This window comes from Poecilia mexicana, unplaced genomic scaffold (genome assembly GCF_051168715.1).
Source record: "Poecilia mexicana isolate PSO_F unplaced genomic scaffold, ASM5116871v1 scaffold_4, whole genome shotgun sequence".
Taxonomy (NCBI): Eukaryota; Metazoa; Chordata; class Actinopteri; order Cyprinodontiformes; family Poeciliidae; genus Poecilia; species Poecilia mexicana.
In genome coordinates, this window is record NW_028263373.1 from 23,534,470 (window position 1) to 23,556,711 (window position 22,242).

The following is a 22,242-nucleotide window of genomic DNA, read 5'->3' on the forward strand; positions in this document are numbered from 1 at the left end:
CTCCACAGGACAACTATGTTGTTAAAACATTGATTTTCATACACGTCTAGTGGAAAGCTTTGCAAAGATTTCCAAAACACTATTTCTGGACTGAACAATCCTCCAGCTCCAATAAACTGTTGCAGGAGATGTGACTGAACAGAAAAAGTTAAGCTTGTTTCTAGTTCAGACACAGTACATTAATGAGAAATTGGGGTCTTCTTGTGCAGCACTATGCATTCATGCTAGAAAGCCATCTTGTATTTGTTCAAAACCATCATCACATTTTCACACAAAGATTCACACTTAAAAACAAAGTTTCATATTTTCAGTTAACTAATTCCTTTATCAGACAGTCATACAGTGTAAAGATTTTCCCCACAATAAAACGTGTATTGCTGTCTTAATATTTATTTGATGCGAAGGTCTTCACACCAACTCAATTGGGTTAAGGTGTGCCACTCTGCTAGTTTTTGTTGTCTTAGTTGATTTCATTCCTTACACATTTCTGGTTTTAAAGCACAGTATTTTGTAAATTCTCTGTTCTAGATGAGTTCTTGTTTTTGGAAGATGAAGTTACTCTTACTATGTTCTGCATTTTCTGATGTAGAAGGACTGAGTTTATATAGCGCTTCTAGTCATAGCAACCACTCAAATTCCTACCAAAACCACATTCACGCAGTTGTGATCACATTCATGCAATGACACACACATATCACTAGCCAACATGGGGTTGAGTGCCATGCCGAGGAGTTCATTGACATGTGACAGGAGGAAGCTGGAATCAAATACACAACTCTCAGATTGTAAAAAAAACCTACTCTGATTAACAGTCAGCCCATAAATATTTCTTCAAACAGTTCATTATTTTCTGGGGCCCAGAAGTTGTGCTATAAGAACAGACTCCTGCAGCTATTTATTCATGTCATTTATTTTGATAGTGAAAGGGTGAACAGTGTAAGATTTGCTTTAGTTTCATGCTAGTTGCCCCAGAATAAGTTCACAAATAAACTTTCAAATTTTGAGTGATCCATCTCTTTCGTTCTGCTCACTGTGCTTATTGGTATTTCGTTTTTCTCTGCAGACATATCATAACGGAGCTGATTGAATCAGAAAGAATTTATGTGGAGGAATTACAGAGCATCATGGAGGTACAGTATATGTGCAGTCTCAGTAATGTATTTTTGTTTCCTTATATCCAAGTAGATGTCAGGATCTTGGGTTGTTTTGGAGTTTGATGTATTGATTTTAGTTTCATTATTATTCCGTGTTCCTTACGCGCTTTCATAAGATCAGCCTGGTTTAGATTTACCTTAGTCAGTTCTTGTTTGTAGTTTATTAAGTTTGGTTATTTGTTGTGTCTAGTTATTTGTTACTCATTATTACAGCTCTCTCTCATATCATAGTCTCAATCTGTTTATATGAAACAATGGACAGATGACACAAACTGGAGACAAATGGGGGGGAGTATTGTGATGTGTTATAAACCTTGGGAGCTTTTTTATTTATAGCTTAAATACCTTTACTGTGCTCGGGTTCATCTCGGCAGATAAAGTTCTTCTTGTGCATTCTGAGTGCGCATGTAGCTAGAAACACATCTTCAGATTTATAGTAGTTGAGATAAAACATTTTCTCACCTTCCCAATATTCTAGGGCAGGGGTGTCCAACTCCAGTCCCCAAGGGACACCGTCCTGCAGTTTTTAGATGTGCCACAGGTACAAAACACTGGAATGAAATGGCTTAATTACCTCTGTCTTATGTAGATAAGTTCTCCAGAGCCTTGCTAATGACCTAATTATTATATCCAGATGTGGTGCTGCAGAGGCACATCTAAAAGTTGCAGGGCAGTGGCCCCCCAGGACTGGAGTTTGACACGTGTTCTATTGATTACTATATGTGTCATGTTGTGTGTAGTAGTTTACTCAGTTGCAGTAGGTAGGGTATGGAGAGAGAGTTAAGAATTTGATGAAATCAAGAATACAACTTACAAAAATGTAAACATCCAGGGTAACACAAAACAATCCAACAAAGCCATGCAAGAAACCATCGAACATCAGGAGGAAGAGACGAGAGTGACAAGGAATAACAGGACAAACTGGCAAGTTGTGACTGAGAATGAGGAGCTTAAACAGTGGGAGATTGAGTGCTTGAATTTAAGACCTGGGCTGATGAGCTAAGTATTTGGAACAGGAGCCAGGATGAGGAAGGGGAAAGAGAAAGTGACACAGGAGAGCGAGACTGAATCAGTCATGTGGTTCGTCCCGAATATGAGGCTTTGTCACCGCTTGCTCCATCATCACAGGCCTCGATACATGTTTCTTAAAATTCCTCCTGGATTACTTGACAGATTCACAGATTATCTGTCTCATAACAAACTGCTATGACATCGTAACAGCTTTCACAATTATGGAGAAAACATAACTTTTTAAATAAAGTTATGTACTGCAGCTTGAATAAAATGCAACTACATAGCATTTTTGAGAAGTCTAGATTGCTTTATGTATATTTGCACGTTGCTTTTGACTGTTGCTCATGGGGACAGACAATTCAGTAATCTAATACTAATAGAAAAGGGAACTTCCGGAAGCAAATGGAGTAGACGGTTGTGTCAGAGCCTCTCTCCCACGTAGGGTTGCCACCCGTCCCGTAAAATACGGAATCGTCCCGTATTTGGCTGTTGAATGTTGCGTTCCGTACTGAACCGAAACGGGATGCAATTTGTTCCGTTTTTCTATAAATGTCCGATAGACTTGCCTATCACACACATATTAACACTCAGAGTAACAATAATGACCAAAATAAAACACAGGAAATATTAAGATCAGTCTATGGTTGCGGGAGCTAAAGGACCCCTGGACGCTACGGGCCGACCCTGATATGGTAACATTTTGCTATGATTAAGTTTCTTATTGTGCTTTTAGTAGACTATATTGGTTTGATTATTTGCTTATTTAATGTATAATAATATCAGCCAAAAATAATACAAAGGATAATTTAAAGAACAACTCATACATTAGATTAACAGTAAATGCATAAATACTTCCTACTTTAAAAGGTTTGTTAGGGCTTTCTGTAGGTTTTATTTTTGAAATGTTTATATATTTTATGAATTTATTGTTCAGTGGTCATTTATGTACCAGTCACAGATTTGCAGCCCAGGGGCGGTTCTAGTTGGGGGCCAATGGTGTACCAAAGAAGTTATACTAAATAAATGTCTTATGTTAATACTCAGTGGTGGATTATTTTTAACCTTCACAATTTTACTTCAACAATGAATTAAGAATTATAGTGCTGCACTTTTATCTGCTGTATAGGATCACAATTTCCATCTGCCAGGGATCTGCAACCTGGATCTCTGGAGACACAAGCCTCTTTGGCTCACTTAATATATCAAATGATGAAATATTGCAATTTTTTTTGTTGTTGTTTGTTTTCTTTTTCATTCTTTTTCAAGTGTTGCCATGGAAAACACTGGCTATCCTGGCCCCTGTGGTAAATTTGGTCTAGAACCAGCCTCCAAACCTAACACCTTATTTATATAAACATTTTGGTAATACTCTGTAAAATACCAGAATAACTTCAAACTTTTATACTTTTGGCTGTAAATCCGGTGTTATGATCAGTTACTTAGTACTTCGGTAGTTTACCAAATGCTTTTTACACTTGCTTAATTAAACGTATTTAAAGTATATGTAACACAGATGGGAAGGGTATTATATATTCTAGATCAAGGGTGTCCAAAGTCGGTCCAGAAGGTAATACTATTGTGCAAATTTTTACAAATGCTTATACTCACCTCCCATGCAAAACCATTTCCAAACTATATAAGGGGTTGCAGAAACATAATGGAAATAACACCTTGAATATTAAGTCAAAATGGGAAAGGGAATTGGGAGTGAAAGTTTCGGAGGGTAATTGGCTTTCATTTTGTGTGACATAACAGACATCTACCAGTTCTAAAAGATGGAAGGAATATGGATGGAAGTGCTTAATAAGATACTTTATTACAACTCAAATTACTAGTAGACATAGAGGAGGAGAACAGCAATGTTGGAGACATTGTGGCCATCTGAACGTCAATCACTCATGTATTTTGGTCCTGCCCAAAGTTGGCACCTTACTGGGATGGAATCTGTCAGACTACTGGGATAATTTTGGGGTATGTCATCCCCAAAGGCCCCATAATTTTTCTGCTGGGGCTGTTAACTGGAGAAGTGTTTCAAAAAGATGATGCGTATCTTTTAAAATTCTTTCAATTGCAAGGTAAAAAGCTATTACAGGGTCTTGGCTAAAGAAACTCCCTCCCCAGCTGGACCATTGGCAGGAAGTCGTGGAGGAGATTCATTCTATGGAAAAACTGACATATCTTTTATATGTATAAAAGGACATTCTTACAACAAACGCTGGTCTAAATGGCTGGCATACAAGAGCAAGGAAGCGTAGCTATGTGTATCATCTTGTAGTGTTTTCTTTTTCTTTCTGACTATGAATCAGTACCCCTAGTTCTGTGTGTTGTATGTTTCATTGTAAAAATGAAAAATGCTAGAGTATAAAAAAAAAAAAAATAAATAATAGAAAAATTTAAGCAACCTACTTGCATACTGGATGTGGACTGTTGTATGTTAAATTCATGAGCAGTAAATATTGTGCTAATTATCAGTATTGAACCAAAGAAAGCAAGGCAGATGCAAGTCTTTTATGGGTCAAATAGACTCAAAAAATTGTAACAGCAGCTGCGCCAGGGGGGCCCAAACAAATTTTTTTGTCAAGGGGCCCACGATTCCTGGCGGTGCCCCTGTCATGCGGCCATGCCCTCTGGCCAGCGGTCTAACTAATGGAGATCAGGTTAAGCCAACTCCTTTATCTCTGGGTAAAGTTTCATGTTGATTTGGTCAACATAAAACTTTTTGAGTTTTATGTTTTATGCAGAAAGGAAGGAATTTGCCTTCCTTCCTTTCTGCTGGAAGGAAGGCAAATTTAAAAAATTGCCTTCCTGTGCAATTCTGCTTGATTGTAGTCTGTCTGTTGTTTTGAAACTACAAAAGAGTCCCCGCATCCAGGAAGCAATTGTTTTAAAGTAGACGAGGGTCTGGACCCTCTTGATGAAGCAACTAGCGTAGAACAAGGAGTTGAGTTTTACCAGGCTACTGCAGGATGGGACAGGATGGTTTTGGCTCAGGTCAGTATGTTCCAGTCTACCCAACATCTAAAGGATATCTTAAATGTCATTCCAACAAAGGGAGACTCTTGACTTTTACATTTGTGAGAGATTGATGGAAAACCTACTTTGCCTTCATTGACTACTTTTTCCTTCATTTTGTTCTGTTTATCTCTGTACCTGCTCCACAGGGCTATGTTGCTGAGCTGAATAACTCAGAGATCTGCCACCTCATCCCCCCCACGTTAGAGAATAAGCAAGACGTACTGTTTGGCAACCTGCCAGAAATATATGATTTTCACAACAAGTAGGTAAAATTTTTTGTTGTCTGTCTTTGTGTTGGTATATTCTGATGTAAATAGACAGGGTTATTAACACAAATCACAGGGAAGACAAGGAAGCCATTTATTTGGTTAGTAAGACAGTTATGCATGATTTTGTATGTGCTTGTGCTTTAAAAATGGTCAGGCAGCTGAGAAGCAGTTTATCTTGCAAATTTATGATGGAAATGTTTTGTGAATATGGCTTGTGAGTACATTACTTTATCCACTGTCTACACTCACTTATCCTTGTAGAAGAGTACAATGCCTATCTCCAGTAGTTATTGAGCAAGAAGGGGGTTCACTATAGATAGATGACCAGTCCATTACAGGGCAATACAGATATTCAAAAGAAAAACATGCATGCACTCACTGCTACGGACAATTGAGAGTGACCAATTATCGCAGCATCTGAAATGTCCAATTCAGTCCCATAGACGCTTTAAAAAAAAAAAATTATGTAAGATGTACATATGAAAACCTCTTAAGCCCGACGATCCCTCGTGAGGGATATGTTTTCGGGTCTTCTCGGCTTTCTCCATAAACAACCGCTCCACGTTACTTTTTTTTTTTTTTTGTCCGATAGAGAAGGCTTTCATCATTCGAAAACTATCCCGCATCCAAGTTTTGCTCAACATGTTTGTGGTTTTACAGGTATTTCAGAACAGCTGTCGAGACTGAAAGGTCCTCGGAGGTTTCGTACTTTTCCTAAAACTCTCTTCGAAACCAACCCTTTTAGTTGAGCAGAGCTCCATCGACAAGAATCACATGACAGGAAAGGGACTGACCTTTGTAGATATCATATAATCGGCTACGTAAATTTACTGTCGGGTCTGAATTTTGTCTGGGTAATGAGACCCTCTCTAGTGTGTAATTCGTGCACCCTGCATGCGGTCTTTGTACGGAGATTTGTTTGATGAATACGGACTGAAAACGTTGGAGTTACGTCACTTTTCAGCGTTCGCATCCGCCTGAATAAAATGTAGTTGCGACCCTGCGGTGATTTATTTTTTTGTTCATTACTTTGTAGTAAAACACTCAATTTGTATGTAATTACTATTATTTTCTTTTGTTAGCTATACTTCAAAAAGTTCTTTTTTTACTGTTTTACTGCGTTTCAATAAAGGTTTTCCAGTTGGAGTCAAAGTAATGGCATCAGTTCATTATTATTATATATATATATTATACATTTATACATATAAATGTGGTAAATGTCATGATGGTTAGATTATATGTACTAAGTTTCATTCAATGGTAATCTGTGATATAATTTAAAGAAATTCCCAGTATTGATGTGAAAAACACATTTGGCACAGTTTGGAGACATTTTTGGATAAATGACCTCTCCACCTGGGACATTTCTCAGTAAAACATTTATAAAACACTATATTTTTCAACTGAGTGAGTCCAAATTTGGTGAACTTTTACCCAACATGTAGATCTAAAAGTCTAAACTACTTTTTTGTGTGAAAAATAATATTTTATATTTTAGTGACGTTTTGCAATGTTTATTTATAACAAAATTTTTGTGAGGTAAAAAAATGCTACATTTATTGTATTTAATTCAAGCAGGGTAAAAGCTACAATAGTACTGACACCAGGAAATCATTCCTTGATGTCTTACCTTTACAGAGGTACCAAAAGTTTGTACTTTAACCTGATAACTGTGAGGCTATTAGTGATTTATTTTTGGATGTTTACAAAACCCTTTCCACCCTTAAGGCTTAACTGTCAGGTGAAAATTATCTGGAACAGCCTTTTCTCTGATGATTTTTTACACTGGAGCTGACAACATTTTAATAGGGATTTAAGGTGCATTCACATCAAACTTGTTTAGTCATTTTAATCAATCTCCATTTCATTTGCCTAGAAAATACGATATATTTGAGGAGCACAATTAAACTCTGATGCGGACCAAAAAAGTGAACTCTGGTCCGCCTACAAAACTTGGTCTCTGTTTGAAGTGAACTCTGGTGCAGTTTGACTGTATATGTAAATGCCAACCAGACTGAAGACTGCTACAAAAGCAGGAAGTGTACTATAGCACAGGGCATTTTGGGTAAATGTCACCAAAACAAGTGTGTGTGTGTCTTGTGGTCTTTTGCTAAAGACAAAAGAGAAACCTACAGCAGCTAAAATCTGACACCACTCCATTTTTGTCCTCATTTCATGAAGAAGAATGTTGCGTTCAGTATCTTCTTCAGTTTTTTTTTTTAGTTGATTATTTCAGTAGTTCTTGGTGCTGTGCCACCACAGGCAAGGGAGTGAACAGGTTGCTCAATGGGTTTGGCTCATTGGACACATGCAGTGAGAAAGTGAACCACATCAGCTGAAAATGTAACAACATTTGCAACTTTAATCACCAGTCGAACCAAGTCTACCAGACTATCAGGTGGGAACATAACCCTATCATCCCATCTGTCAATAGAGCCAGCAGCAAGGATCATGATAATAGTAGAAGTATTTTATGAGCACACATAGTCAGGACAAAGTAAGTGGCTTCATTCATGAATGAATGGATGTGCTACAGGTTTAGGTTTAGATAAGTTAAACCAGATAAAACTTATTTGGAGAACTGCTTTAAAATGATTTCTGAAACTGTTAAGTTACCTCAACATCCTCTGTTTAAAACTAGTTTTTAAAACGTTTTTTAACTCTGCAAATATGATTCTGATTTGCAGCATATGTATTCATGAAAATTGGTCTGGTAAGAGCCTGTGGAATAGCAAGAATTTAGTTTGGACTGTGTTTTATCTGCAGAACATTCCTCATGGAGCTGGAGAATTGTGCAGTGAATCCAGAACTGATTGGAACCTGTTTTCTGAAGAGGGTGAGTAGATGAACAGATTCAAACACTACAGCAATAGATTCGGCATGGGAGATTTGGTAACATATAGAAGCATAAACTGGAACCAGACAGATATTGCTATGCAATGAAGTTGAGATGTGTGTTATATGTTTGGAGAAACAGAACATTTGGAAGACAAACGAAGGATCAGATTTTATTTTAATTCAGAGATGGATTAAAAATGGGTGAAGTACAACCCCTGGCAAAAAGTATGGAATCACCAGTCTTGGATTAGCATTCAGACATTTCATGCTGTAAAAAACTCAGATCAAAAACATGATGCAATAATAAGGTCATTTCAAAGTGCAACTTGTTGGCTTTCAGGAACACTCAAAGAAATGAAGAGAAAACATTGTGGAAGTAAGTGAATGATACTTTTATTGACCAAGCACAGGGAAATAAATATGGAGTCACTCAATTCTGAGGAAAAAAGTGTGGAATCACTCAAATTGGAGGTAGAAAATAAGGACACACCCAGTCTATTTCCTTTCCCTAAATGGACACCTGCCCCAGATTAGATGTGCCCGTTAGTCTGGAGTTAAAAACACCTGCAGTCATGACGCCTTGGAGGGCTGCTGGACAAAGTGGAGTGGCAAGAACCATGGCTCCAACAAGAGAAATGTCCCTTGAAACAAAATAGAGGATTGTGAAACTTCTTGAAGAAGGTAACCCTTCAAGCATGGTTGCTAAAGATGTAGGCTGTTCTCAGTCAGCTGTATCCAAGATATGGACCAAATACAAACTGCATGGAATGGCTGTTAAAGCCAAGCGTACAGGTAGACCAAGAAATACATCAAAGCGTCAAGACAAACAACTTAAGGCCATTTGTCTTGAAAACCGAAAAATTACAACTAAACAGATGAAGCATAAATGGGAGGAAGCTGGAGTCAATGTATGTGACCGAACCGTAAGAAATTGCCTGAAGGATATGGGATTTCAATACAGGAAAGCTAAACGAAAACCAGCATTGACACCTAAACATAAAAGAACAAGACTCCAATGGGCTAAGGAGAGGCAATCATGGACTGTGAATGACTGGATGAAAGTTATCTTCAGTGATGAGTCAAGAATCTGCATTGGACAAGGTGATGATGCTGGAACTTTTGTTTGGTGCTGTTCCAGTGAGATTTATGAAGAGGCCTGCCTGAAGAAAACAACCAAATTTCCACAGTCCTTGATGATATGGGGCTGCATGTCAGGCAAAGGCACTGGGGAGATGACTGTGGTTAATTCTTCTATCAATGCACAAGTTTACATTGACAATTTGGACAGTTTTCTCATCCCTTCAATTGAACAGATGTTTGGAGATGATGAAATCATTTTCCAAGATGACAATGCATCGTGCCATAGGGCAAAAACAGTGAAGGCATTGCTTGAAGAAAGACACATTCAGTCGATGTCATGGCCTGCAAATAGTCCAGAACTCAACCCAATTGAAAACCTGTGGTGAAGATTGAAAAAAATGGTCCACAAGAAGGCTCAAAGCTGATCTGGCAACTGCTATCAAAGAGAGTTGGCACCAAATTGATGCAGAATACTGTTTGTCTCTCATCAAGCCCATGCCTCAGAGACTGAAAGCCGTTATAAAAGCCAAAGGTGGTGCAACTAAATACTAGTGATGTATTTTGAATGGTCTTTTGTTTGTATTTTTCATGATTCCACACTTTTTTCCTCAGAATTGAGTGACTCCATATTTATTTCCCTGTGCTTGGTCAATAAAAGTATCATTCACTGACTTCCACAATGTTTTTTCTTCAATTCTTTGAGTATTCCTGAAAGCCAACAAGTTGCACTTTGGAATGACCTTACTACTGTATCATGTTTTTGATTCGAGTTTGTTTTACAGCATGAAATGTCTGAATCAGTGCTCATCCAAGACTGGTGATTCCATACTTTTTGCAAGGGGTTGTAGCAGTCTATGGGGTGCTGTTTGTAAAGTTACACAGTCAAAAATTAACAGCAATAAGCCAGGTGATTTGTGCTAGACTGTGTTCATCCATCCATAGTCTTTTCCATCAGTAACAAGATTGCATGTCGGTAGTTAGAGAAAGAAGTTATGGGATAAGTCAGCTGTTATCATCAGGAGAATTTACGTATTAGCTGACTACATATTTAGCTTAGAGATAAATATTAGCCTCAACTAAATATTTAGCTCACTACTGAGAACTTAGCATCAATGTTTGGCTTATGTAATTATTAATAATTATTAATATTGTATTATTAATCATGAATAATACATTATTCATTCTTTCAACATCCAACTGTGTTTTTTCCAGTCTCAATCACCCAAATATAACCAATATAAATCCCCCCCCCAAACAATACTACTCAATATCCCTTTAATACAGCATCACACTGGCTGGTTATTATAAATGAGAGGATGTGAAGAGGAATCATGTGCATGCGTGCATGTTCAACTGATCAAGATGTAAATTAAAAACTTGCAGAATTTCCTTCACCTTAAACAAAATCAGTCAGAATGCTTACCATTCTTTCCTGTACAGGCATACATGACACATGAAAATATATTGAAGACGAATAACTCACCTTTAGAAAAGCTCTGCTTCTTCCAATGTTCAAGTCCACAAACATTCTGGAAGATTCCTGCACTGCTGAGCTGAAGCATTACTTCCAGTAGCAAAAATAACAAAATCCAGTTTACTCAAAATAACCTAGTCTTGTATCTTTCTCAGGTCAAACATGTACATTACTCACATTACTTTAGTTGAATAAAGAGTTTAGTGAGTCTTAAGTAAAGCATACAAACCTAATTTAAGAAAGAATAAGTATTAGAGTGAATAAGCTGCTGGCATAAATGGTTCACTTCAAGTTTTTCTCATGTTACCTCTTCATTTTTTTTTCTCTCCACATGTACATCATTTCGGCTTAAAACAGGATGAGGTGTTTTAATGAGCATAGACCAATAGGTCTACAGCAACTGCAACAGTCACTGCGCTAGCGAACTCATCAGCATGCATTCATTTTCACCCACTTCGGACGTTATCATCCCATGGAATGGCCATTATTAGTGGTTATCCGCCCCATTAAATGGCTTCAGGCGGTCCCTCCTGTGCCTCCTTAACAAAGTAACTCAGGAGGGTTTTCGTTGATTTAAAAACTTAATTTATAATTAACCTACGACTTTTGAGTACGATATCAATGATTTATTCCGAAGAATGAGGAATGAAGAATGAAGAAGAATGAGGAAGGATTTTCTTTTGTGATTGCATGCAAATCAGTTCTGTGAACATTACAATATTTTTCATTAAAAATAATCAAAATAAGGACGGATCCCACAAAAATCCAAGAAGAAGAAGCTGACGTCATTGCATGCGACACTTAAACCTTGGTGAGTGCAAACCTGAATCTGTCAAAATATTTTTGTACTCTAAAACCAAAAAAATAACTCCAAAGTGTTACGTTATAACGATGTCTGAAATGGGATATTCTTTCTCAATAATATAGCCACACCACGAGCATGTGAGGTGAAAGGCGACTGGTATATTTGAGACACCCAGCTACACTTCAGTCTATGTTGTGCATCTTTTCTAATATGGGTCTCTTGTAGAAAAATAATGTCTGCAGCTAAGGACTTAAGGTGTTTAAAAACTTTTCTATGGGGTTCCATTTGTATCAAAAATAAGTAGAAGTCATATGTGCAGATGTGTCGTTGCTATGTGTCGTTGGTCTATGTCGTTGGTCTATGATGCATGTAGATGATGCATATGTAGATGTTGCATATGTGTATGTTGCATATGCGTTTGCTGCATATGTGTTTGCTGAATATGTAGATGTTGCATATGTCTATGTTTTATATGTAGATGTTGCATTTGTCTAAGTTGCATATGTGTTCGCTGCATATGTGTTCGCTGCATATGTGTTTGCTGCATATGTAGATGTTGCATATGTCTATGTTGCATATGCGTTCGCTGCATATGTGTTCGCTGCACATGTCTACGTTGCATAAGTCTATGTTGCATATGCGTTTGCTGCATATGTGATGAACGTCGTTGGTCCATGCTGTTGGTTCATGTCGTTGGTCCTTGTCGTTGGTCCGCGTTGCTATTGCCTGTTTTCTGCGCCATTAAAAAGTCCTGAAGTAGGTCATGTATGATCAAAATGTTTATTAGATATTACAAAAATGTTGGTCTTTCAATATCAGTGGTTTCAATAAAATTGTTTTCAAAATGGTAAGATTTCTACCTTGTATTTTCTTTAGGCATTAGTCAGGGCAGCTAACGAGGCCAAGGGGTCCTGGCCCAGTGAAGGGGGCGCTAAATTTCTTTTTAAATCTGTGATATATCTTCATTTTAAAAATAATTTTCACTGTTGGCATGTATTTGAACTTCTCTCTTTTATTTACTTCAGCGTACCTCACAGTTTTAAACAAATTCTGTAGTTTTCGGCGTACTTCTAAATCTGCTCCTTAGTCATTTGCTAAATTGACAAATGAAAGAGTTAAGAGTGAAATAACTTTTTCTACATAATCAGAGTAGTTCTGTAAACTACTGGTATTAATTTTATATCAATAGGATAATATTTGGGGAGAATACAGAGTGGATGCATATTTTGGCAGGCTGGAAATAAATATTGCCCAAAAACGCATCCCTGTACTAACTTGAAGAATTAAAGAGTTAAGAGTGAAATAACTTTTTCTACATAACCAGAGTAGTTCTAAGAACTACTGGAATAAGTTTTATATCAATAGGATAATATTTGGTGAGAATAGAGAGAGGATGCATATTTTGGCAGGCTGGAAATCCATATGGCCCAAAAATGCATCCCTGTGCTAAATTGAAAAATGAAAGAGTTAAGAGTGAAATAACTTTTTCTACGTAATCAGAGTAGTTCTAAGAACTACTGGTATGAGTTTTAAATCAATAGGATAATATTTGAGGAGAATAGAGAGGGGATGCATATTTTGGCAGGCTCAAAATCTATATTGCCAAAAAACGCATCCCTGTGTTAACTTTAAGAAATAAAGAGTTAGGAGTGAAATAACTTTTTCTACATAATTAGAGTAGTTCTGTAAACTACTGGTATGAGTTTTATATCAATAGGATAATATTTGGGGAGAATAGAGAGGGGATGAATATTTTTGGCAGGCTGGAAATTCATATTGCCAAAAAATGAATCCCTGTTCTAACTTTGAGAAATAAAATGTTAAGGGTAAAATAACTTTTTCTACATAATCAGAATAGTTCCATGAACTGCTGGTATAAGTTTTTAATCAGAAAGACAATATTTGAGGAGAATAGAGAGGGGATGCATATAGTGGCAGGCTGGAAATCCATATTGCCAAAAAATGCATCCCTGTGCTAATTTTGATAAATAAAGAGTTAAGAGTGAAATAACTTTTTCTACATAACCAGAGTAGTTCCATGATCTGCTGGTAGAAGTTTTAAATCAAAAGGACAATATTTGAGGAGAATAAAGAGGGGATGCATATTTTGGCAGGTTGGAAAAAAGTTCGACTCATATGTGTCAATAAAGGTGTAAAAACCGTATTTATTTCAAGTAATTTGCGAAATAAAACCCACCATTTTAGGGATTACATGGTTAAGAAACGTGATAATGTTACAAATAACAAAAATTTCCTCTTCGGTCATATTTCAGTCCGGTTTCTCGTCAATATGCGAGACTTTAGAGCGATGCGCGCTCCCGCGAGAGGGGATGCAATTTTGGGCAGGCATGCGTTTCTGTGCATAACACCTGGTCGTTGAATACCTCGGGGGGGGGGTTACCATCCAGCCATTGCACCAGCAGCCGGGCCGGGTAGCACAGCTGGAACTTGATCCCATTCCCTCTCAAGGCTTGCATCGCATTCCGAAAGGCGCGGCGCTGCCTCATCTTATTTTGATTATTTTTAATCAAAAATATTGTAATGTTCACAGAACTGATTTGCATGCAATCACAAAAGAAAATCCTTCCTCATTCTTCATTCCTCATTCTTCGGAATAAATCATTGATATCATACTCAAAAGGCGTAGGTTAATTATAAATAAGTTTTTAAATCAACGAAAACCCTCCTGAGTTACTTTGTTAAATCAACACTTTACTGAGTTATTTTTAGATACCGAATTAACGTCTTATGACTGATACATCTGGTATTTATTTGTAGTAAATTCTTGATATTGCACTCAGACTACACATAAATTGTAAATAAAGGTATTGCATATTTAGTTTGAAACTGACATGTGAAGCCTTGGTGTAAATTCAAACTGGAAGACTTTTCAGCCTCACCTGCGTCATCCAGCTGCTGCGTTACATTCATTGCTGTCCAACCTATCAGCACCAGAAAATGCCCCGTCATGACCAATCACCGATCAAGCTCCCACTTATAACAACCTTCATCCATAGCATTATTTGCTTTCCAGCTGTGCTTAACCCACCTCCGCTCCTTCTCCACCTCCATTCTCCCAGCTCTTCAGGCTTCCATCCTTTCTCTGACCTCCACCAACAGTGTACAGGCCCTGGGGGGGGGGAGACATCCCGAATCAGCATCGGGAATGCTCATCCAAGCTAATTGCAATTCACAGCACAATGTCTTCTGCTGGGGTCAAGCGCCAAAGAACTTTAATCAATTTATGTCAGTAAACTTTTATAATTGCTGTTTTTCTCCATCTGAGTCTCTCCAGATTTAATTATATATGAATGAAAAACGTGAAAATATGACATTAAATTTTATTTTTTTTCTCTCTTATGACTAAATAGACCAGATTATTGCTGTCAATATTTGGCTGTGCAACTTTACAAACGGCACTCCATAGTTGTCAGTGTCTAAAGTAAAGCCTCATAAAACATGGAATATTCTACTGGTCCCGAACATATGAATGAAGTGCTGCTGTTCACTCTGACATGTCTGTGTTGTCAGAAAGAAGAACTTCAGGTGTATGAGAAGTACTGCCAGAATAAACCCCGTTCTGAGGTGGTGTGGCGGCAGTGTGGAGACAGCCTCTTCTTTCAGGTAAAACACACTGGACTTTACTATGACTTAGAACAAGGTGTTTGGATGAAGATTACCATGTGCTGCATTAACGAACAACCTAATTTATTTTTATAAAGATGCGACATTCAATACTTCCCACAGAAAACTTGCTAAACCCGGTGGTCGGGGCACTGAGGTGGCCCATCATGTTTTTGTTTTAAAAGATGTTAACTTGACAGGAAATGTATAAATAGTACTAGGTAATTATGTTACAGGATGAAATTTTCAAAAATACTTACACCCACAACTATAGAGTCTTAAAAACAACAAATCAAAAAAATACAATTCAAGTAAATATCAATTATTTGTACTTCTGGTAAATGCAAATTAAGTCACCACCTCTTTAAGGTCCCCCATTCTTTCAAGGACCACATCAATTCTAATATTTTAACATAGACCACAGTATAGAAATTATGCATTTGTTGTTTGAGAATATCAATGTTTTTAAATTTGATTTTATGGTTTCAGCACAGCTCATTTAACATTTAAATTTAATATTTTAACAAACTGGAAAGTTTACTTTATAAAGTTCAAAGAACAATTTTTATAGTTAGATTGTTTTGCTACCATAGCTACAATTTGATGCTATAAGTTAAATCTTTGAGTTTGAGCTCTATTTGTTAATAAATATATGTTTGAAAGCTATAGTTGTCACTGACTGATTTTAAGGTTAGCCAATTAAACTAACCCCTCTCAGACTTGACTAAATCCATATTGAAACACTATTAGTGGTGCTGATGTTCTTGGCAGCAAGAAAGGCCCCTAAATTAAATTCTGCTCAAGGCCAGCCCTTGGACCAGCCCTGCAAGAGCTAAATCCGCTTCACTGCGTTTCTCTCTGCTGGATACACAGGAACAAATGGGAGGTTTAATTTATGTAGCTTTAGTAGCTCTTTCATTTTGTGTGTATTGAGTTTTTAATAAGCGCCACAGAGGCTGTTTTGGTTGCCTGAGTTTTATGGGACAAGTTTTTCCTGATTTCTGCATGCAGCAATTCTGCCTGACTGTAAGTAAGGAAATGATTTGATATGGTGCAGTTTGAAGCATTGTGTCGCCTCAAAAAGTAATAATAATAATAATAATAATAATAATAATAATAATAAATAAGACCAGCGTGCTTAGTGACTACGAGGCGATCACGAATGCTGCTCCTACATGGGGTGAACCATCAATCTGTCAAGTGTCCTATAATTTCATGGCTTCCTACACTTGAAAAGGAGGACTTGAAGACTTCAGGAATTCACTCAATCTTTTTTATTTTCACCAATGAGAATGAGTGAGAACCAATGAACAGAACAGGTGAAAAACCTACAAAACACATACAAAATATTTTAATATACATTTTAAACATTTGGTTCAAAGTTAATAATTTATCTTAATGACTAATTTCATTTTTAACCTTAAACATACATTTCTTTTACAATTTTAACCATAAATTCACAGTATTAAATTATTAAATTTCATGTCTGGTTGAATTTGAATCAACAAATCCACACATTTTAGAATTACAGTTTTTTTTTTTCTTTTTCTTAGGACATAAGGTTTTTTACATTAGATATCTTAACATACATTTAGTGGAACCAAACTATAAAACTAGCAGTGCAAACTGTTACTTCAATAAATTCTTCATTTAATTTCTCAAATGTGAAACTACAGTCAAATTACATTCAATTGAGCCCAGTTAGTGGCTTACCGGTAGTCCTTATAAGTCCTTTTCCATGAAATGCTGCTTTGGAGGCTGTGTTTGCCTTCCTCAGCTCTGTTGCAAAACCAATAAAGTGGTTGGTGGATTTCTTATATACCCGAGTTGAGGGTGCTGCTGATTGGGCCAGATTTCTTTCACCTGCTGAGAAGTGCTGCAGAGTGGCATACTAATGTGTGTATGTGTGTGTGCACACACAAATGTCTATTCATGCACCCACATCTGAACTAATGAGCAGATCTGCGCAACACTAACTAATGAACACATAAACACAGAGCCACGCGCTGGGCAGCCTGTGTGAAATGTAGATGCACGCTGCACATAATTTTTTGTTCACAAAGATATATAATTCTTTCACTGCATGCTTAACCCACACATTTAAAAGCGCGACGATATTACTGGTAAACATTGAGCTGCACAAGCAGAGCAAACGCGATGGCTTTTAAACGTGACTCATACCTTGATGAAGAATCCTCCAAAGAAACATGAGTCCTCACAGGGGTTTGATATAAATGCCAATACAAGACATATTCCTAAGTCTGATGAAGACCTTTGCTCTTTTTGATAACAGGAGTGTCAGAAGAAACTGGACCACAAACTGTCCCTGGATGCCTACCTGCTGAAGCCTGTACAGAGGATCACCAAATACCAGCTTATGCTTAAGGTACAAACAGACAGAATTGGTAATGCAGTCCTTTTTCTCTGTTTGGACATAAGAACACTTAACTTCACCAGTTTTTGCTAAATAGCTAGCTATGAGTTTGATAGGCATTAAACTCATGTTCAGGTTATTGAGAAGTACTTTTCTTGGAGGTTGTATTCACATTCTAGCCCCTACTCTTTGAGGAGATCCTTCACTATTTGGTCTGACAGTTCTTTACAACTCAGACAGGAAAGCCCACAAAGACGCATACCCAATTAGCTGTCAAAAAAGTCATCTTTTTCTAAGCTACCACATCTGTTTAGCCATAGTCAGTAGTTTACTTCACGGCTCTTTGACGCGCCAGGAAGGGATCCTTGTTGTTAAAGACAGTTTCCAGTATGAGGGGCCGTTTAGGGCAAAAACTATGTTTTATCTCTCACACACTACTAAAAACTCACACAAAATACAAAAATTGTGCATACACACTACTAAAATATCACACACGCATACAATTTTTCTCTCACATGCATACACAAAATCATAACATTGTGCATACATACTACTAAAATATCACACGCATACAATTTTTCTCTCACATGCATACACAAAATCATAACATTGTGCATACATACTACTAAAATATCACACGCATACAATTTTTTTCTCTCACAAACACAAAATACTAAAATTGCACATACACACTATTAAAGTATCACACGCATACAATTTTTCTCTCTCACAAACACAAAATACTAAAATTGCGCATACACACTACTAAAATATCACACACGCATACAATTTTTCTCTCTCACAAACACAAAATAATAAAATTGCACATACATACTACTAAAATATCACACACAAAATTTTTCTCTCACACGCATACATAAAAGACTAAGATTGCACATACAAACTAATAAAATATAGACTAATTTTTTGTATGTGAGAGACTAATTTTTGTATGTGTGAGCAGTGATGGCACAGTTGCTTTGAAAAAGTATCTTTAATTGGATTACTGACTACTCCTTGAAAAAGTAACTTAGTTAGATTACTGACTACTTGATTTGGAAAATAACTAAGTTACATTAAAAGTAACTTTTTTAGTTACTTTCAGCAGCTGTTGACAACAACGCTCCGCCACCTGTGAAAATTACATTGAGCTTTGTCAATACTTAATTGCAAGTTATTTTATAATAATAACATCAACAATGTGTCTCCACTTTATAAGGTTGAACTGAAGGGGAGATTATTTAATGGTTACAACAGTACAAAAAAAGTTTGTAATTTGTGTGTTCCACTATTGTCTGGAAAACTCTAAGAAGGATTTTAAAGGCCCCATCCCCCTGCCCCAGCCTCCAGGTTCTGCGTTACGGCCCTGTATTTGTTGTCAGAGCACAGCGCACAGAGCTCCTGCTGCCGCTCCACAACTCAGATATCCTTCTGCACAGATTTGTGACACTTTATTAATGATTATAATGGCATTTAGATGCACAACTTTACGGACTCGTTCATTCATGTTTTCACGTTTATTGCGCTGTTCATATTAGTCTCGATGTTTGCAGTTTTCTGGAGCACAACGTGAAGCTCGACGTAATTAGAGGTAATATATTAACTTGACATTATCAAAGACACAGCGGGACGAGTCATCCGGGGAATGATGGACAGGGAGAGTCTGACTAAAACGACCTGGATGACAGACTAACTCTGGGATTTATTATGTATTTCTGCTTATTTCCAAGCCCAAATGAGTAACTTCACGTTCAAAAACGAGCCGCAAAAAGCGCAACCCGCGAATCATTAAATTTGCAGACGACTTTAGAAACAAAACAAGCCCAAAGCCACTTATAATAATCGGACTTGGTGACAGAAACTGAAAATAGTTCCTGTTTTTCCAGCTTCAAAATGTGCATCTCTCTCCTCCATTGTTTACGTTTCTGTGCTGCTGACACTGAAACGGCAATCACTCCCCAAGACGGGTAAATAAAATTAAATTACAAACAAAAAAAAAAGTAACACACAGCAAAGTAAAGTGATTTCTTAAAGTAACTGTACTCTGTCTGACATCAGCAGGGGCGCTGCCAGAAATCTTGGGCACCCTGACAAAAAATTTGATTGGGCCCCACGCGCAACTGCTGTTACAATTTTTTGAGTCTATTTGACCTATAAAAAGCGTCACAATTTTAAAGGCTTGCATCTGCCTTGCTTTCTTTGGTTCAGTACTGATAATTGGCACAATATTTACTGCTTATGAATTTAACCTCCAACAGTCCACATCCAGTATGCAAGTAGGTTGCTTAAATTTTTTCTATTAGTTTTAGATTACTGAAATGTCTCTCCCCATGAGCAACAGTCAAAAGCAATGTGCAAACTACACATAAAGCAACCCAGACTTTTAAAAATGCTATGTAGTTGATTTTATTCAAGCTGCAGTACATAACTTTAATAAAAAATATGTTTTTTCCATATTTGTTAAAGTTGTCATGATGTCGTAGCAGTTTGTTATGAGAGATAATCTGTGAAAACAATCACTCTCCTTCAACTCTTTCCTGAATTACTATTACTAGCTAAAGTAATGCACCATTGTGACCAAAACAACCAATCAGAACTAGTAGGACGCTCTTAGCACTGTCAATGAACTTCATTCTCTCACTGCTAAATGTGCTAATGGGGGAGAAACAACTTATTATTTAAAAGAAACCGTTTATCTGCCGTCATTGATAGCTATGCTAAGTAAACTGAGCATTCACAGTTTGAATCTGCACAACTCTGTGCTATGCTAGCTACAGCATGGCACAAATCGAGGAGGAGGAAGGATGAGCAGCACCACATCAACGCGTTACTGACACCACTACGTGTGAGAGGGACTCAATTTTTCTATGTGTGAGAGTTGTCACGGAAGAGGCGGGGCATAATTTGGAGATCAGATCGCGCATGCGTCGATACCACAGTGAAGTTAGCTTCAAATTGGACATTGAAGCTCCACGGAGTAAGCGGCGTTTAGCTCGAGGTTAATCCAATTTATGAATGCTAATTTCGGCCAGCCGTTCTTTACCTCTCCCTCCTCAAGCGCTCGGAGGTTCACTTAGGGCTCTACTCCGGCGTTAGAGCCGGAGTTAGCGGCCCTGGAACCGGAATAAGCCCTAGGGCCTAATTGAACCTCCGAGCACTTGAGGAGGGAGCTGTAGAGAACGGCTGGCCGAAATTAGCGTTCATAAATCGGATTAACCTTGAGCTAAACGCCGCTTACACCATGGAGCTCTAATATCCAATTTGAAGCTAACTTCACTGAGGTATCAACTAGAGATGTGCCGATCAGGTTTTTTCCTCCCGATACCGATGCCGATCATCCATGAGGGCCGATCACCGATACCGATCACATAATTATTTATTTATTTATTTATTTTATCATAAACACTACCGGTTACATTATGTGGAAAAAGGAACCATGAATTCACCTTAATTTAGACAAAAACTTGTTTTTAATAACTTTTTCCAAGAAGAAAACTAAACAAAACAGGCATTGTGCAAATTGTACTGCTATTGATAATACTATCTTTAACAGACTGAAAACATATGAAGGCTCTGAAGAGGCTAAATAATGCAAAGAGCCAAAATAAAACCTCTCAACATTGCCAAAAAAATTCAAGTATAAAACTTAACATTCAAAGGCAAAAACTGGTTCCATTACAATAAACAATCCAGAGTTACTGAATGAAAACTTCCTGATAGCATGGCGGCTAGCTGATTACTGCTAGCTCTGATTGGCTGTTTCTGACTGAGCGGAGTAATTATGCAGATCAGGCAGGAGATCGATTATTTTTTCTGTCTCATGTTAGGACAGCGAAAGTTTTAATACGTATGTAAAATGTATTTTTTTTTAAGTTAGATGCTGCAGCTTTAAGCAGAGGTTCGGTGAGAGTCACCGTCTGTGAAATATTACTACCTGTAGCGTAGCAGCGGTTCAACAGCGAGAGCAGAACCAGCGTCTTACATCGCAGCTCGAAGACTTAAATTATTTTGCGGGTTATTTGTTTAGCTTTCTGACCGTCATGCTGCTAATCCGGGTGAGTGTTTGTAGCTGTGCGCTGCTTCACTTGCTATCTGATCCTCCGTATGTCTTTTTTACTGCAGTGAACCTCAATGTAGCCAAACCCCGTCAAGTATGGCACTGTTTTTATGTCGTATTAGCTTCGTTGTGTTGATGCATTTTGACCTGCTTCAATTTTCCGCCGCAACACGCAAACTTCCCCATTCACTCAGTGCGTTATAGTTGCACATCGCTTAGGATTTGTTGCTGCGCGTTTGCGCAGAGTGAAGGAAAGAGGAGACCAGCTGCACAGGCAGGCTGCGAAATGAGATGATCGGTATCGGCAACAGGAGCCAATGATCGCCGATCACCGATCATGCACTTTTTCATGAAAATCGGCCCAATTATGATCGGTGACCGATCGATCGGCACACCTCTAGTATCAACGCATGCGCGATCTGATCTCCAAATTATGCCCCGCCTCTTCCGTGACAACTCTCACACATACAAAAATTGAGCTTCTCGCATACAAAAAACAAGTCTATATTTTAGTAGTTTATATGTGCAATCTTAGTCT

The 22,242-nt window shown here is 37.7% G+C and overlaps 1 protein-coding gene across 1 annotated transcript in view; it reads left to right on the top strand.

Annotated features, from left to right (window-relative positions):
• Positions 1-466: 466 nt before the first annotated feature.
• LOC106929465 (guanine nucleotide exchange factor DBS-like) overlaps positions 467-22,242 on the top strand; it is a 90,369-nt gene continuing 68,593 nt past the window's right edge. The window contains exons 1-5 of the mRNA XM_088005102.1: positions 467-1,130; positions 5,330-5,445; positions 8,219-8,288; positions 15,181-15,273; positions 17,567-17,659. Coding sequence (XP_087861228.1) covers positions 1,125-1,130; positions 5,330-5,445; positions 8,219-8,288; positions 15,181-15,273; positions 17,567-17,659 — 378 coding nt within the window. The 5' untranslated portion in view covers positions 467-1,124. The remainder of the gene's footprint in view (positions 1,131-5,329; positions 5,446-8,218; positions 8,289-15,180; positions 15,274-17,566; positions 17,660-22,242) is intronic.